Source organism: Staurois parvus, unplaced genomic scaffold (genome assembly GCF_062004578.1).
Source record: "Staurois parvus isolate SC_StPar_1 unplaced genomic scaffold, SC_StPar_1.0 ptg000879l, whole genome shotgun sequence".
Lineage (NCBI taxonomy): Eukaryota > Metazoa > Chordata > Amphibia > Anura > Ranidae > Staurois > Staurois parvus.
The window spans coordinates 59,092-77,688 of record NW_028318675.1 but is presented as its reverse complement, the minus strand read 5'-3'; the positions used below and the strand labels follow the sequence as shown (position 1 = coordinate 77,688).

The 18,597-nt window shown below is 46.3% G+C and overlaps 1 protein-coding gene across 1 annotated transcript in view; it reads right to left on the bottom strand.

Moving 5' to 3' along the window:
* Positions 1 to 312: 312 nt before the first annotated feature.
* LOC149443001 (uncharacterized) overlaps positions 313 to 18,597 on the bottom strand; it is a 56,672-nt gene continuing 38,387 nt past the window's right edge. Inside the window, exon 3 of the mRNA XM_089655987.1 lies at positions 313 to 2,037. Within this exon, the coding sequence (XP_089512113.1) occupies positions 678 to 2,037 (1,360 nt within the window). The 3' untranslated portion in view covers positions 313 to 677. The remainder of the gene's footprint in view (positions 2,038 to 18,597) is intronic.

The following is an 18,597-nucleotide window of genomic DNA, read 5'->3' as shown; positions in this document are numbered from 1 at the left end:
GGATACCTTGTCCATTCACTGACGCCTTTTTTCATTCACTAACACCTTGTCCATTCACCGACGCCTTGTCCATTCACTGACGCCTTTTTTCATTCACTGACACCTTGTTCACACGGATTTTGTGTATTTTTTATTTTCATACAGATGGTACCAATTCCACTGGTTGTTTGTAACATGGGAACCTTCGTACCATCTGCCATAGCCCTCCCCCCATCTTTCCCCATTCCACCCCCCAATAAGTACTGACCCGTCTGATCTGTCTACCCCGTTATAATTGAATTCTCCCTCCCCCCTCCATCCTAGTTTATATACTCCTCCAGCCTTCCCATAAACCCCTCCCCCAGCACAGCAGACCCCCTTCCATGTAGGTGCAAACCATCTCTAGTATAAAGGCTGCACCCCAATGAAAAGTCAGCCCAGTGCTCTAGGTCAGGACTCCATTTTTATTCTTGGGGACCTCTGATCTCCTTAGGAACTGTTTGTTCCATGATGAAGATCAGCCATGGAGTATATCTGAGGTGTATATCAGGGTGTGCTTCTTCCCCACATGAGAGCTGGGATGTCCAGCAACATTCATCTAGAAGACATTTCCCGCACTCAAGGCACTAATACACCTCCAGGGTTGTGTGGGATCCCTGATGTACATGAAAACAGGACTTCAGTGAAGAACATTTCTCTCACTCAGGACAGGAAAGTGGCTTCTCTGTGTGAGATCTCTGATGTCTGTAAAGACTGGACTTCTGTGAAAAACATTTCCCGCACTCAGGACAGGAATACGGCTTCTCCCCTGTGTGAGATCTCTGATGTGAGTAAAGATAGGACTTCTTTGAAAAACATTTCCCGCACTCGGGACAGGAATACGGCTTCTCCCCTGTGTGAGATCTTTGATGTGTGTAAAGACTGGACTTCAGTGAAAAATATTTCCCGCACTCAGGACAGGAATACGGCTTCTCCCCCGTGTGAGATCTCTGATGTGAGTAAAGATTGGACTTCAATGAAAAACATTTCCTGCACTCAGGACAGGAATACGGCTTCTCCCCTGTGTGAGATCTCTGATGTGTGTGAAGACCGCACTTCTCTGAAAAACATTTCCCGCACTCAGGGCAAGAATACGGCTTCTCCCCTGTGTGAGATCTCTGATGTACGTAAAGATTGGACTTCTTTGAAAAACATTTCCTGCACTCGGGACAGGAATACGGCTTCTCCCCTGTGTGAGATCTCTGATGTGTGGAAAGACTGGACTTCTGTAAAAAACATTTCCCGCACTCAGGACAGGAATACTGCTTCTCCCCTGTGTGAGATCTCTGATGTGTGGAAAGGTTGGACTTGTCTGAAAAACATTTCCCGCACTCGGAACAGTGATACGGCTGCACCATTGTGTGCAATCTCTGATGTATGTAAATATGGGACTCCGTTGAAAAACATTTCCCGCACTCAAGACAAGAATACGGCTGCTCCCCATGATGATGAGAGCGCTGATGTGTGTGAAGACTGCCCTTGTCTGAAAAACATTTCCTGCACTCGGAACAGGGATATGGCTGCTCCCCCGTGTGAGATCTCTTATGTGTGTAAAGATAGCACTTTGATGAAAAACATTTCCCACACTCAGGACAGGAATACGGCTTCTCCCCCGTGTGAGATCTCTGATGTTTTTGCAGACTAGACTTCTTTAAAAAACATTTCCTGCACTCAGGACAGGAATACTTCCCCCCAGTGTGAGATCTGTGATGTGTGTACAGATGCGACTTCTGTGAAAAACATTTCCCACACTCAGGACAGGAATACGGCTTCTCCCCCGTGTGAGTTCTCTGATGTCTGTTAAGCCTCTCCTTCAGTAAAAAACATTTCCCGCACTCAGGACAGGAATATGGTTTTTCCCCCGTGTGAGATCTCTGATGTTTGTAAAGACTGGACTTATATAAAAAACATTTCCCACACTCAGAACAGGAATGTGGCTTCTCCCCCGTGTGAGATCTTTTATGCACATTAAGCTTTGATTTACGCAGGAAACACTTCCCGCACTCAGTACAGGAGAAGCTCTTCCCTGTTGGAAGGCCGGCCCGGTCCCGCACAGTCTGAGGTTCCTCAGGATACGAGGAATCCGATGGTCCATCTACACTGGGTGGTGCCGGATGGACATTGGAGGGAGGTGGGTTTTCTCCTGGACTATACTGTATGATGTCCTCATCTTCTACTTTCCAATCTGGAGACAAAGTGAGACAATCCTCAGAGGTTTTCCTCATCTCCCGGCCATGGACTAAAATACAAAGACAAAGAGGATTACTGGACAGGAGCTGATTGGTTCCCCCAAACCAGGACTGGCTGAGCATCACCAGAGGTCAGAGAGTGAGGATGGGGGAGAACAACTATGTCCCGCTGGGAGAAAATGGGTGTAACAAAAGAGAATCCATGTTATGTGTATATATAAGAGTGGGTGGAGAGCAGAAGACAGGAGTATGTAATGTACAACATAGAGTATATAGTGCAGGGGTCAGGAGTATGTAATGTACAATATACAGTGTAAGGGTCAGGACTCATAATATTGGTATTCAGTATTAAGTGGAACATTAAATGTTTACTGTAGACAAGTTGCAGAGATCCCACACCGCTGCCTCCCATCTCCTGAGACTGCACTCAGTGACTTGGGTCTGAGACACTACAGACATATCCCTCCACCCGGCACAGCCAGCAGACCACAGAGCAAGGAACCCTGGGAGAATTATTCTGTCAGAGATCTTACTAGACCCGGGCATGGGGAAGGAGACTCAAAGCACACACCCCAGGTGCCTAGGTCTAGTAATGTCTATGGTGAAAATGAACATTTTGCTGCCAGCTGAACCCCAGAACCTCCATAAATCCAGTCTAGAGACATAAATTGTGTCTGCAGCACAGAGAAGGAAGATTATCCGAGAGAAATCCAGGAATACAGGACGGGGAACACAGCTCAGGAAAGTGACCAGGGGATTACAGGCTGATATCACCCAGTCCCCGCCCTACTCTGGACCAATCAGTGAGCAGTATGGGTGGAGGAATGGATTTAGTGTTCATGACCCACCTGTGCTGATCTCTGTAGGAGTGTCCTCCTCTATAAATGTCCCCGTTATTCCATCCTCCTCCATAGACTGCTGATCATCCCTCACATACGCCTCTTCTTCTTCTGCTTTCACCTCAAATTCTATATCGATTGGATCTCCACTCTAAATCAAGGAAATGAGAGAAAATATCATCTGTAAAATATAAGATTTATGATTGTGACATCACACACAAAATCCACACATTGTCTCCCTTCACAGAAGCAGATCACATGTGATATGTGGGTACATTTCCCCTAAATACCGCATGCCATCCTGAAACTGTCCATTTCCTATCCCGTGTTGCGGTATTGACCACAAACACTGAACACGCTCAGTAAATACCGCATGAACAGGCGTTACATTCACAGAAGGAAATAAAGAATGAAATGCATGCGGTCATTAATTAGTGGTGGAGACATGCGGCATTCAGGAAATGTGTACTGCTTGGTAAAGAGTGGGCGGCCGCTGGCATCCTTAACAACCAGTAAACAACATGGTTGTTAGGGAGCGAGCGGCCGCTGCGTCCTAACCAACTGATAAATCTAAAAAAAAGAATTACCGGCAATTAAATATTAAGAAAATGGCGTGGGGTCCCCCCCTTTGGGGGGTCTAGTATGGATTTTGAGGGGGACCCCTTGCCAAAATGAAAGAAATACATACCAGACCCCTATATGATCATGCAGCCCAGCAGGTCAGGAAAGGGGGGGGGACGAGCAAGCGACCCCCCCTCCTGAAACATACCAGGCCATGTGCCCTTAAAATGGAGTGCATGTTCTGGGGCAGGGGGGGCTTTGCTCCCCCAGAGCACCTTGTCCATGTTGATGGGGTCAAGAGACTCTTCCCCACAACCCAGACTAGTGGCTGTGGGGGTTTGTAGGCAGGAGACTTACAAAATTTAACAAGGGGGCCCTCAGATCCCTCACCCCATGTGAATGAGTATGGGGTACATGGTACCCCTAATTATTCACCCCAAAAAAGTATTCTGTTATATAGACAGCAGGCAGTTTTTGACAAGTCCTTTATTAAAAAAGCAAAACTAAAGCAAAATGTCCCCCCGGTGTAGATCCATCATCAATCACGATGCTCACTGTCACCGCTGACTCGGAAAGAAAAGCTCTGCTCCCAATGAAGACTCCCCTCTGTCTGACAGCTCTGCTGCCTCCTGCCACTAAATATACTAAGGGGCGGTGCCACTCAGTGATGTCACTGACCGGGGCATGTTGTATTGGTGACATCACTGACCGGGGCATGTTGTATTGGTGATGTCACTGACCGGGGCATGTTGTATTGGTGACGTCACTGACCGGGGCATGTTGTATTGGTGATGTCACTGACCGGGGCATGTTGTATTGGTGATGTCACTGACCGGGGCATGTTGTATTGGTGACATCACTGACCGGGGCATGTTGTATTGGTGATGTCACAAGAGGGCAAGGCCACCCAGTGATGTCACAGGGTGGTAGCTCTCCTTAGTTTATTTAGAAGTGGGAGGCGGTGGAGCTGTCAGATGGCAGGAGGGGAGCTTTGTTTTTTCTTCCAGTCAGCGATGACAGCGAGTATTGTGATTGGATCATCGATGGATCTACATCAGGGGATATTGTTCTTTATTTTTGTTTTGTGAAAAATTACTTCCAGTGTTTTCTTAAACTACATTTTTTTTGGGTGAATGAATAGGGGTACTATGTACTCTATACTCATTCACATAGTGGGGGGGCCGGGATCTGGGGGCCTCCTTGGTAAAGATGGCTTCTAGATTCCAATAAGCCCCCCACCCACAACCACTGCCCAGGGTTGTGGGGAAGGAACCCTTGTCCCCATCGCCATGGGGACAAGGTGTTTTGGGGAGGCAGAGCGCACCTGCCCTGAAGCACCCACCCCATGTTGAGGATATGTGGCCTGGTATGGTTCAGGAGGAAGGTGGGCTTTTACTAAGGGTCTGGTATTGATTTTGGAGGGAACCCAACACCATTATTTTTATAATTTTGGCATCGGGGTTCCCCTCAAAATCCATACCAGACCTGTCACAGCTGTCAGCGGGGAACTTGGCGGCCGTCCGCTCCTTGTTTACTGGTTGTTGGGGACACTGGCGGCTGCCCTCTCCTTAACAACAAGCTATTTACAAGTGTTGCTATGGACACCAGTGGTAAATTCCCCGCAGGCTTCACTACTAAAAAACAGAATGCAGCATCTTACTATATACTGGGATACGGGAAGATACCGCTTTGTGATTGGAGCCCATAGTCTCTACAAGTCCATGTTCTAGATTCTCCATCCCACCAACCTTGCAATAGTGAGGGATGGTGTGACCTTCCTGTGTGGAATCCCGGGAATACAGAGGACGGGGACATCTCTCTGGTGGGTTCCTGGTATTAGGTGGCTCCATCATATCCTTGTGTCCTTCTGAAAACTCCTCCATCACTCCATACTCCTCATCCTCCTCTTTATACTCTTCTTTAACATCAATATTATCATCCCCGAGGATTCCACTCTGAAAGATATAATAAAACATTCATTGTAACAAACATGCTGTGTATAAATCACAACTACCAATAATTGTCATCATCTACCTGATGATGGTGAGGGATGGTGTGACCTTCCTGTGTGGAATCCCGGGAATACAGAGGACGGGGACATCTCTCTGGTGGGTTCCCATGACTGGATCCATCTGTAGGAAACACACACACTGACTGAATCCATTGTTTCTATGTGTTTATCAGATGATGGGGGATCTAGGTGGATCCTCCGTACTGCTCTCTCCTTTACAATAAAGTCTCCTCTTACCCGGTGATGTGAGGGGCGGCTGATTGTCCATCATGACGTCCTTGTAGAGATCCTTGTGTCCTTCTAAATACTCCCACTCCTCCATGGAGAAATAGACAGTGACACCCTGACACCTTATAGGAACCTGACACACACAATGATACAGTCACCATCCAGACACATCCCTTGTCTGTTACTGGAGAATGTCCCAGAATTCCCGGCACCGCTCACCTCTCCTGTCAGCAGCTCAGTGATCTCTCTGGTGACTTCTAGAATCTTCTTCTTCTTTCTCTCTTCTATCAGGGAGGGAGGTGGAGGCAATGTGATGTCATATGATCTCCAGACTTCACAGGAGGAAAACTCTACATCTGAACACAAATAGTCACATCAAATGATATTCCCAGAATCCTCCTCACCTCTCCATTCAGGTCTCCATTTTATTAAAGCCCCACTTCAGGCTGAGGTATAATTCCCCCCCACAGGACCCCCACACTACGCAGGGTATAGGCTTGTTGCAGCATTCTGATGTCATTACATACAACGCAGGACCAACAGTCCCACTTTACATGTGAGGATACCAAGGGCCCCACATCCTAAGAGCATCAGAAAAAAGCCAGATGGAGGGACATTGGGAGGAGGAGCTGTGAGGTCAGTGTGATGTCATAGGATTCTCTGACTCTGGATGGAGGGACATTGGGGGAGGATCTGTGAGGTCAGTGTGAGGTCATAGGATTCTAAGACTCTGGATGGAGGGACATTGGGAGGAGGAACTGTGAGGTCAGTGTGATGTCATAGGATTCTCTGACTCTGGATGGAGGGACATTGGGAGGAGGAGCTGTGAGGTCAGTGTGATGTCATAGGACATATAGACTCTGGATGGAGGGACATTGGGGGGAGGAGCTGTGAGGTCAGTGTGATGTCACAGGACATATAGACTCTGGATGGAGGGACATTTGGATGGGGAGATTTGAGGGGTCCTCTATATGAGGCTTCCATACAAACCAAATCATAGTTCCTGGGTGTGTCCTACCTCTCCCTAACTGAAGAGTGACCTTTGACCTTTACCATCCAGAAATCTGTCCGGAATCTGTGGAAGTAAGCTGTCATGTGATCAGGTGACGTGCGGAGGAACGGAGTGTAAATAGCAGACAATTGTCTCCAGAGCCCCTAATGGTGGGGATGGATTTGGCAGCGTGCTGGTGCCAAGTTTCCTCCCCCCAGGGTCACTGCAGGTGTGGAGAAAAGCTGTGTAAGAGGATATGGAGGAGAGATGAGGAGGAGATCCAGGAATCAGGAGAAAGGTCAGGGCAAGCAACAGACAAGTATGAAGACAAGGCGGTTGGCCGCACAAGCAGTGATGTAGGGGATAAAATCCTTTGTTGGAATCCTTTACACACAATGTAGTAACACATGACCGCTCCAGGACAGAGCAGAGGAACAGAAGACGCGTCACACCAATACAGGCTTAGTCATTACTGATTCTTATTTGTCCAGAACAGCTTTAAATAACATTGTCTGGAATCCGGGATAACAAAGTATACAACAACATGACATCATTAATATCATGACACATAAAGTGACAACAATCCCTGTAATATATGTGGTTCCTGGGACAGGTCACAGATATATGAAATGGAAACCAGCATGATAAGGAAGGATGAGTGACACCTTTTATTTGTTCAGTCCAAGCAGGGAGGTGGAGTCACCCACAATATAATGAGACAATAAATGAAACAATCCTACATAAAGATGATAACATCCCACCCGGCACTCAGCCCTGGAGGGAGGTGTCTGCAAATGACAAATCCAAAGAACCTTCCATTTACATAGAACATGAAAGCCTGTATTGGTGTGACGCGTCTTCTGTTCCTCTGTCCTGTCCTGGAGCTGTCATGTTATTACTACATTGTGTGTAAAGGATTCCAATAAAGGATTTTATCCCCTACATCACTGCTTGTGGGGCCAACCGCCTTGTCTTCATACTGCCCCTGTGACCACGGATCAGGCCGGCACCTACGTGTCTGTGGAGGGGTCATACACATTCCGCACTCACTACAGACGTCTTATTGTCTTTCCTGTAAGTCAGCTTTGGGAGCAAAATATATTATCATCAACTCCTCCCCCTGAAGGGGTTCATCTACATATTACCTCCTCTGCCGCCAGATCCAGGAATGTCTCCTCTCTGCTTCCTCATTCATGGAACTTCCTGTCTGTACCTGACATCACTTCCTGTCTTTACCTGACATCACTTCCTGTCTTCCATAGAGACTTCCTGTCTGGGTAGAAGTGAGATCCCCACCTTGTGGAGCTCAGAGAGGTCCAAAACCCCTCCCCCGAGCAGTCCTCTATTTCTGTCCCCCTTGGTGGGAGTGGAGGTGACCCCTCTATAAGGATCTACAGTCCATACACACCCAGCACAAGGCCGGGGTCACACTACCAGACGCTTCTCGGGGCTGCAGTTCCACTGAGCTCCACAAGGTGGGAATCTCACTTCTACCCAGACAGGAAGTCTCTATGGAAGACAGGAAGTGATGTCAGGTACAGACAGGAAGTGATGTCAAGTACAGACAGGAAGCAGATTGGAGATGTTTGTGGAAGTGGCAGCAGAGGAGGTAATAAGATGTTATGTTCTATTTACACCCAGTAACCCCCCATTATGTCCATCCTCTTCCTCCATAGTCATCTCCGTCCTTCTCCTCCATAGTCATGGCCGTCCTCTTCCTCCATAGTCACGTCCGTCTTCTTCCTCCATAGTCATGTCCGTCCTTTTCCTCCATAGCCATGTCCGTCCTCTTCCTCCATAGCCATGTCCGTCCTCTTCCTCCATAGTCATGTCCATCCTCTTCCTCCATAGTCATGTCCGTCCTCTTCCTCCATAGTCATGTCTGTCCTCTTCCTCCATAGTCATGTCCGTCCTCTTCCTCCATAGTCATGTCCGTCCTCTTCCTCCATAGTCATGTCTGTCCTCTTCCTCCATAGTCATGTCCGTCCTCTTCCTCCATAGTCACTGTGACGTCTTTTATCTCCAGCAGATGATGATACACACATATATAGTGTGGGAACCCAGATAAACCCCTTCAGGGGCAGAACATTCCCCCACTTCCGGGGCCGGAACATTCTCCTCATTGTGGTGAGGTGGTCTTCTCATAGGAGTGAGCTGAGCTCTCCTGGGTTCGGTTCCAGTGTTGCTCAGTGAACTGACTGAACTCAATCCTTCCTGAAGTCAATGGCAGCCAATGCACAATAGTTGGGCTAATAGACAAGGGGGTGTCAGACAATCACCCTGAGGGACATGTACAATGCAGGAATCCAGTTGGCCGGGAGCAGGGAGGTTTAAATGGTTAAAGTGAAACATTATTAACCCCTTCCCGCCGACGCCTCCCGGCCCTTGAAGAGATTCTGACGTCGGGAGGCGGGGCGTGGTTTAGGAATCGTGACCGCCGTGATGACGCGTCACGGCAGTCACATGATCGGGAAAGGTCCCGTTCGAAAGAGCGGAGCGGGACCTTTCCGTGAGTACTACACATGTGTGCGGGGAGCGCGCAGGGCGCGCGCTCTCAGCACATATGTATTTAGTTCCATGGACGCAAATGTGCGGCCGCTCGGCGTCTAGGCCCAGACGCCGGGAGGCCGCACATCTGCGTGCGGCCGGCGCAAAGGGGTTAATGTCCAACACCTTTAAATGGCATTTCTGGGGAGTGTCCTAATCTTGGGGGGTTTCCTAATAATGGGGGTTGTCTTAATGCAGGGGAGTATCCTAACCCTGGTGGATGTCCTAATCCTAAGGGATGTCCTAACTCTGGGGTATGTCCTAATCCTGGGAGGTGTCCTAATCCCCCCTGTGAAGGGACATCTCTGATGTACAGAAAGTGCTGCAGCAGCGCTGACACTTACAAAGGGAAAAGTGTTTAACCATTTGCCTGCCAGCAACTTCCTGGTTTACAGGAGAGCACGCCGCCCCTTGCTGCTCACGCTGTGGTTGGACACAGCATGAGTTTGTGGTCAGGCTTGCAGCCAATGATTGTGGCTGTGAATCTGCTGATAATTGTGGCCAACCACAGCACAGAGATCAGGGTGTTAGTGATCACACATGAAGATCTGGCTGCTTCTTCTCCCTGATCTCACTTACCATTCAGAGCTGAGATCAGGAAGAAAATCCATCCAGTCTGGGAGTACAATCAGCACACATACACTTGTTAGGCACACAGTGAACCCCTTGATTGCATTCCTGATCACCCATCACCCAGCCAGTGTCATTAGTACAGTGACAGTGTACAGTATTATCACAGATCTCTATTAGTGTCACTAATGACATCAGTTAGTGTCCCCCCCCAGTCAGTGTCAGTTACTGCCAGTCTCTGATTGGCTGCCACATTATCACAGTCACACTATAAATCGCTGATCACTAGTATAGTGTTTCTCTGGACTGGTATCCTGGTCACGGTCAGAACTATACTAGTGTCCCCGATGGAATGGTAGAAATTCTGAAGGACCCTCTGCACACTGCTATATACCCTTCAAGCAGACTATGCAATAAATAGGGACATTTAGTTCACACATATTGCAATACAGGCTTAAGCTGCCAACTGCGTCAAAGTGATCCCTCTATGGCCAGTCCTACACAATGGGGAGAGCTACAAGGTTCAGGTCTGGCTACTGACCCAACAATACAACAAACAAGAGATCCATGTGCTCAAATCCCAACAGCTAGTGTGTGCTCAAATCCAAACAGCTAGTGCATGCACTAGCTGTTGGGATTTGAGCACAGGGATCTCTTGTTTGTTGTATTGTTGGGTCAGTAGCCAGACCTGAACCTTGTAGCTCTCCCCATTGTGTAGGACTGGCCATAGAGGGATCACTTTGACACAGTTGGCCAGTTTAAGCATGTATTGCAATATGTGTGAACTAAATGTCCCTATTTATTGCACAGTCTGCTGGGAAGGGTATATAGCAGTGTGCAGAGGGGCCTCAGAATTTCTGGTGTTAATATGTGGTTACACCCCTTTAGCACCTGATGGATAAATGCATGCACTAGCTGTTGGGATTTGAGCACATGGATCTCCCGATGGAATGGTGTCCCCATAAATGTAGTGTTAGCAGGATCAGCCCCAATCACTGCCACCACTTGCGTTTAGCCCCCCCAACAAATGCAATGTCGGTATAATTTTTCAGATCACTGCCATCTCTGATACATTGTCTGCAAATCACAGTGTTAGCAACATCTGAGCCTGATCTCTCCTACCACTAGCAGATCATTTTATTTCTAGCACACAAGCAGTCCCTGACTGCTAGCCAGGAGCTCTTTTTCCCAGAGTCACCACTAAGTACCTGTAAATTTAGTGTCCAAAAAAAGGTTCCCTAGGGAGGGTTACAGGATTCCCAGCATGACAGATGAGAGTGAAGGGGAAGCCTCACTATCAGAATCAGGCTCAGATTATGAACCTGTAGAGAGCAGTGACACCCCAGCAGGTAGCTCTGATGATGGTGAAGAGGTCCCTGCTAAGATCAGGCACACCCAACCCCATTCCCAGGTTGCTGAGGTGCTAGAAATGCAGGATTATTCTCATGTGCAGCACAGTGACAGTACTAACACTGCACTACCTTTTGGTGGATTGACAAGCACCAGTGTCCTAGTACTTCCTAGCCTTTTATACATCAGCACTGCAGTATTTCATGGTGAAGTGGTGAGTCCCAAGTGCAGTACAAGCTGGCGACGTGGCTAGCATAACATTATGCAACTGCATCCACCAGTAATTCAAGCACAGGCCTGTAGAGCCCATGGTGTCCATCCAGAGGTGCCTACAAACCTTAATTGGCTTCCCCCAGATTCAGCAGCACCCATCATCCCCCCATTCACAGCCCAGGGTTCAGGTGGAAACAGCGAATTTAACAACGCCCCTTGATTTTTTTTAGCTGTTTTTCACTGAAGACCTCTACACTTTGATTGTGCACCAAAGCAATCCTATAACCCAACAATACATCTCTGCCAATGCAAATTCAAAGTTTGCCAGGATATTCGAGTTCAAACCTGTCACGGTTTCTGTATTTAAAGCTTTTTTGGGCCTAACCCTTGACATGGCCCTTACAAAGAATGAATTGTGCTCATTGGTCCACAGACCCGATTCATCATATGCCTGTGTTCTCTGCTGCAATGGCCCCCGATGTCCAGACTACATGGAGAGCAGTGGTAAGATAGTGTGGGATTTGTTGTCACCCTTGTTGAATATGGGGTACCATTTGTACGTGGACAACCTTTATGCTAGCATGCAACTTTTTAGACATTTGTTCCTTCAAGAAATTGGCTGCTATGGCACCATGCGATCTAATCACAAAGGCTTTCCCCAGTGGCTTGGTAACACCCCACTTAGAGAGGGGAAGAATTCTGCTTTTGAATGAAGAACTACTCGAGTAAAATGGAAGGAGAAATGTGATATATTTATCCTGTCTTCCATTCAGACACAACGGTCCAAATTTACATGGCCTCTGGTGTTGTTGAAAGGCCTATCTGTGTCAGCGTCAGAATACACCGATCAATGCTGCAGCTGACTGGTGTTCCTGCAAAGCAAATAACAGTTAACAATAACACAGTAACAATATAACATTAATTAAAAAAAAAATATATATATTTTTCCTGACTACCTATGATCTTTAGAGACCTGTCCTGTGCTGAATTGTGTGGCCCCTATACTGTGCCATGCTGTACTCTGGAGTTTCTCCCCTTATTCCATGTTTACCACAGACACATCATTTTTGGGGTGACGTTTGTGTTGTGGTAGGTGGGAGGACATCAGGAAAATGCCTCTCATGAAGCCGGCTAACTGCATCTGGATTTGGGCTTTGGGCCGCAGTGCCTTCTGGATACAGAAGGGCCTTGATGATCTCTTCCTGATATTTTAGGAAGGATCCGGTTCTTCCAGTAGCTTTGTAAATAACAAAAGCATTGTATAGAGCCAATTGACATTATTAAATGTCATTATTTAATGATAAATATATAGACACTTTTTTATGCCAATGTCTAGCTCTGCAGGTGGTTAAAAATGGCTTCATCATTTGGTTGTTGAAGTCTACACCTCCCAGGCTTTTGGAAAATGAAGAAAAAAAAAATATTTTTTATTTTCATCTTTCATTCCTCAAAACCTTGTGACAATAAAACGAGATCTGCAAAATACTCAGCATGCCGCTGGTTAAATACCTTGGAGTGTCGACTTTCCAAAAAAGGGTCATTTAGGGGTGTTTGTACTATTGGGGCATTTTAGAGTCTCTAAAACTGTGATAAGTATTCAGGACATCCAATGAATAATTAATGCCCCTTGAAAGCCTGAAGGTGCTGATTGGATTTTGGGCCCTGTACGTGGATAGGCTGTACTTGTTTGGGGCTGTAATTACACATATACCCATGGGATGTGTGAGAAATATCTCATTAAAGTGACAACTTTGTGTAAAGAAAAATACAATTTTTGTCATATCCCAAATACTTGTGGCAAAAAATAAAATCTTCCATGGATTCAACATGCCTCCCAGAAAATACCTCAGACTGTCTACTTTCCAAAAATGAGGTAATTTAGAAACATAGAAAAGTGAAGCAGAAAAAACTGTGTGGCCCAGCAAGTTCTTTTGGGGGGGAGGTGGGTGGGGGTTTGTTTGGTAACGTTTTGTCTGAGTATAGAGCTCTGCTTATCCCAAGCATGTTTGAATCTATTTACTGCTGACTGGCTCACTACCTCTGCTGGAAGTTTACTCCAAGCATCATCTACCCTTGTGTGTACTGTCCTGGCATTTTAGCACCTCAAGAAATGTGATAGGCAGTAGGAAAGTCAGAGCTGCTTAAAAGCTGCGTAGATTCTAGTATATATCCCGTAGTTTGTAGACTCTATAACTTTCACACACAACAATTAATATACACTTCCTGGGGATTGTTTTCCAAAGACATGTAGTGGAATACATTTTGGCCTAAATTTACAAAGAAATGAGATTTGGTCAGGTATTTTTAATAACAGAAAGTAGAAAATATTGTTTTTTTTTAATGTTGGTCTTTCTCATTTATATGTAGCACTACCCCCTCAAGAGCCGCTGAGTATTTTGGGTTCTCTGTTCACTTCTGAGCCCTGGCAGGTGCACACCCCCTGCTGACACCAATGTAATACCTTGGTCAGGTGTCCCCCCCTGGCTATAACACACAATAATCACATAGCATTGAATGAATAGTAAATCAGTCTGTATTAGAGTCAGATTAGCAGCAATATACACACAAAGAATCGACTGATGTGAGAAACTATGAACCGTTCAGGAGAAATAAACAACATATTACAGCACAATACCACGTTAAATAGACCAAATTGTCCTCCAGGACTCAGAGTTTTATTGTTTCTCTCCTACCCAGAGAACGTTCCCCAAACAGACAGAAAAGGGGAGATTAGGAATGTTAGGCTCGCTCCCTTGTGGGCTCCCAGTAAACAGAACCAGTGCTTAACTCTCTGAGGGTTTCAACAAGCAGAAAGTCCCATATAAACCCCATCACCCAATGCAGGAAAGACTCTTCTGCTGCCTTTGGTGGAGTTCTTTACGTTGGTGTACAGTGGAGGGGTCATCCCTTTTCTTCATGAGAAAATGTCCCTTCCCTGGTGATGAGGACACAGCAAGCAGAGTTCCCCTTCAATAAAGGCAGCAATCTAGGAGTTTACTTGGGTATGGAGGTTACTCAAACTGAGGAGGGTGAGAGCAGACTTCAGCAGAAGTATGTCCCTTTAGTGTGAGACTTGGCTGGTGGAACTTTGTGTAGAACAGACCGGAGGTAATATGATTTTACCTTTTCCCAGTTCCTGCCAATCAGGCAACAGAATCTATTAGGGCTGATATACTGTGTGTGATACTTCAATGGGCTTCTGGTGTAGATAGGCCGCAGCACTGATTGGGCTACAGAGACTGTGTCTCTATGTGACAGTCTGTATTGTAAGAATCCTGGACTTAGTAACCGGCAACAACAACTATGGAACCTGTATCACATGGTGGTGTGGTGTGGGTTAGGAACTCTCTCACCAGTCCTTTGAGGTAGTGGTGTGAAATGATGTCCTTGTTGCTGGGGGGCCCCTTTTCTGGCTGTCTTCCCATGAAGATAGTGGTGCCGATGACTCGATCCACCTACATGCAGGATTGACTATCCTGCCTCTCTGAACAATCAACAATCTGGAAATTCCCTTCTCCATCCTCTGAATCAGTCTGATCCAGCCTGAGGCCTCCTGGATCGGCACTCTGTTCTCACACGCACCCTGCCTCTCTTCTCCTCTCCTCCTGGGCTCTTCTCCTTTTATACTCTCCAGCCCCTTTACTCACTGACTTGGGATCTGTAGTTCTATGTCAGCTGAACTGAATGAAGAAATCCTGCTTGCAGCATACAAGTCCCAGCATTCTCAGTGTTTCTGTACAATTTCTGGTATCAGCTGAACTGCAGAGCACAGCCATCTTGTGGCCATTTAACAATCTGCAATTAGTAACAATGCAGTGTGTTACATACATAAAAACCCCAGTGGTGATCAAATACCACCAAAAGAAAGCTTCATTTGTGTGGAAAAATTATATAAATTTAATTTGGGTTCAGTGTTGCAAGACCGAGCAATTTGCCGTTAAAGTAGTGCAGTGCTGAACAGCAAAAAATAACCTGGTCATGAAGGGGTAATATCTTCTAGAAGTCCAGTGGTTAAACTGTGCGTTAGGTTCTTTACTGTTGGAGCGGTAAGGATGAGGAACTCCCTTCCACAGTTGGAGTGTCAGCGGGGAGTGTAGATACATTCACAAACCTTTTAGATGTGTTTCTTAGGGAACACAATGTAAAGGGATATGGAAGAGGATGGTGCCATAGACATGCAGATACACACAATGCGGCTGAACTGGAGGGACGGGTGTCTTTAGTCAACCTTACCGACTATGTAACCATTTATCATTCCTTGTCTGCAGATCTAAGACTCATCAAAACCAGTTCAGAGACAAAACAAACCCAACAGAGAAAAGGGGATTTCTGATCCTGCAGACCAAGAGAGTTCTGGGGTCTAAACACTAAACAGTCTAAAGTAAACGTGTTCCCGTGGGGGGCGGTAGTTCTTAAGGTATAACTAAAGGGAAAACTTTTTTTTTTAGGTTTGGAGTAGAGAGGAATTAGAGCATCTGTCAGTTTTGTATTGCGGTTTGTGCCCCCATTTGTCCCGGTGACCATTATAACCCAAGAGTGAAAGAGAGTCCCAAATTTTGGGTTGACATCAGAACACTAATAGAGGGTAAATCCTCCAATGGGGAAACTAGTTCTGGAGACACCCCAGAATTCCCTCACTTTGGGGGGATTTCTTCTCACTTCTTGTTTTGGTTATGAGACAGGAAGTGAAGGGAAATCTCCCCAATGGGACACAGATGGCAAAAACACCTGACAGAGGTTATAACCCTCCCTTACTCTATCCAAAATGAAACAAGTGGTTTGCCTTTAGTTACACTTTAAATGTCCAGCAACCCTCCTATTCCCCCCTCACATCCACATCCTATTATTGTGTGACCAATACCATCCAAATCATTCTTACTTTCATTTCCCAAAGTTATCCGTCTACAAGGAGACCTGTATAGATCACATGATGGCACCAATGAGGATGGAGGAGGACCGGAGTCACATGACTGAGAAGATACTAAACCTCACCCTGGAGATCATCTACCTGCTGACCGGAGAGGTGAGGAGCATTCTGGGAGGTCACATGACATCACTCTCATCTCTATTAATAAAACACAGACCTGACCGGACAGGTGAGGAGGATTCTGGGAGGTCACATGACATCACTCTTGTCTATTCTGGTCAATAGACCATTTTATTTTTGCACACATTTAGATGATGTCAGGTGGTTGATGTTTTATTTGTCTCCTGATCTGTAGGATTATGTTGTAAAGAAGAAGTCTAGTGGGGAGCCAATCTCAGGAGGATGGAGCAGAACCCAGAGCCTCACCATGGTGCCTCCATCTCATTCTCTGATACCTGAGAGGGAGAAAGAGCAGAAGATTCTGGAACTGACCACCATGATGGTCCATCTGCTGACAGGAGAGGTGAGCGGTGCCGGGAATTCTGGGACATTCTCCAGTAACAGACAAGGGATGTGTCTGGATGGTGACTGTATCATTGTGTGTGTCAGGTTCCTATAAGGTGTCAGGGTGTCACTGTCTATTTCTCCATGGAGGAGTGGGAGTATTTAGAAGGACACAAGGATCTCTACAAGGACGTCATGATGGACAATCAGCCGCCCCTCACATCACCGGGTAAGAGGAGACTTTATTGTAAAGGAGAGAGCAGTACGGAGGATCCACCTAGATCCCCCATCATCTGATAAACACATAGAAACAATGGATTCAGTCAGTGTGTGTGTTTCCTACAGATGGATCCAGTCATGGGAACCCACCAGAGAGATGTCCCCGTCCTCTGTATTCCCGGGATTCCACACAGGAAGGTCACACCATCCCTCACTATTACAAGGTTGGTGGGATGGAGCATCTAGAACATGGACTCATGGAGACAATGTGTGGATGTTTATGTGACCTTACATTTTACAGATGATATTCTCTCTCATTTCCTTGATTTAGAGTGGAGATCCAATCGATATAGAATTTGAGGTGAAAGCAGAAGAAGAAGAGGCGTATGTGAGGGATGATCAGCAGTCTATGGAGGAGGATGGAATAACGGGGACATTTATAGAGGAGGACACTCCTACAGAGATCAGCACAGGTGGGTCATGAACACTAAATCCATTCCTCCACCCATACTGCTCACTGATTGGTCCAGAGTAGGGCGGGGACTGGGTGATATCAGCCTGTAATCCCCTGGTCACTTTCCTGAGCTGTGTTCCCCGTCCTGTATTCCTGGATTTCTCTCGGATAATCTTCCTTCTCTGTGCTGCAGACACAATTTATGTATCTAGACTGGATTTATGGAGGTTCTGGGGTTCAGCTGGCAGGAAAATGTTGATTTTTACTCTAAGCATTGCATAATGTAGGCACCCAGGACATGTGACTGGGGTCTCCTGCCTTGTGCATGACTCTTCCAGGGGACCTTCTCTGTTATCTGCTGGCTGTGCCGGGTGGAGGGATATGTCTGTAGTGTCTCAGACCCAAGTCACTGAGTGCAGTCTCAGGAGATGGGAGACAAGCAACCCTTTAAGGACCTTAAATTACTGAATACCAATATTATGAGTCCTGACCATTACACTGTATAATTTATATTGTACATTACATACTCCTGACCCCTGCACTATATACTCTGTGTTGTACATTACATACTCCTGACCCCTGCACTATATACTCTGTTGTACATTCCATACCCCTGACCCCTGCACTATATACTCTATGTTGTACATTACATACTCCTGACCCCTGCACTATATACTCTATGTTGTACATTACATACTCCTGACCCCTGCACTATATACTCTATGTTGTACATTGCATACTCCTGACCCCTGCACTATATACTCTATGTTGTACATTACATACTCCTGACCCCTGCACTATATACTGTGTTGTACATTACATACTCCTGACCCCTGCACTATATACTCTATATTGTACATTACATCCTCCTGACCCCTGCACTATATACTCTATGTTGTACATTACATACTCCTGACCCCTGCACTATATACTCTATGTTGTACATTACATACTCCTGACCCCTGCACTATATACACTGTTGTACATTACAAACTCCTGACCCCTGCACTATATCCTTTTTGTTGTACATTACATA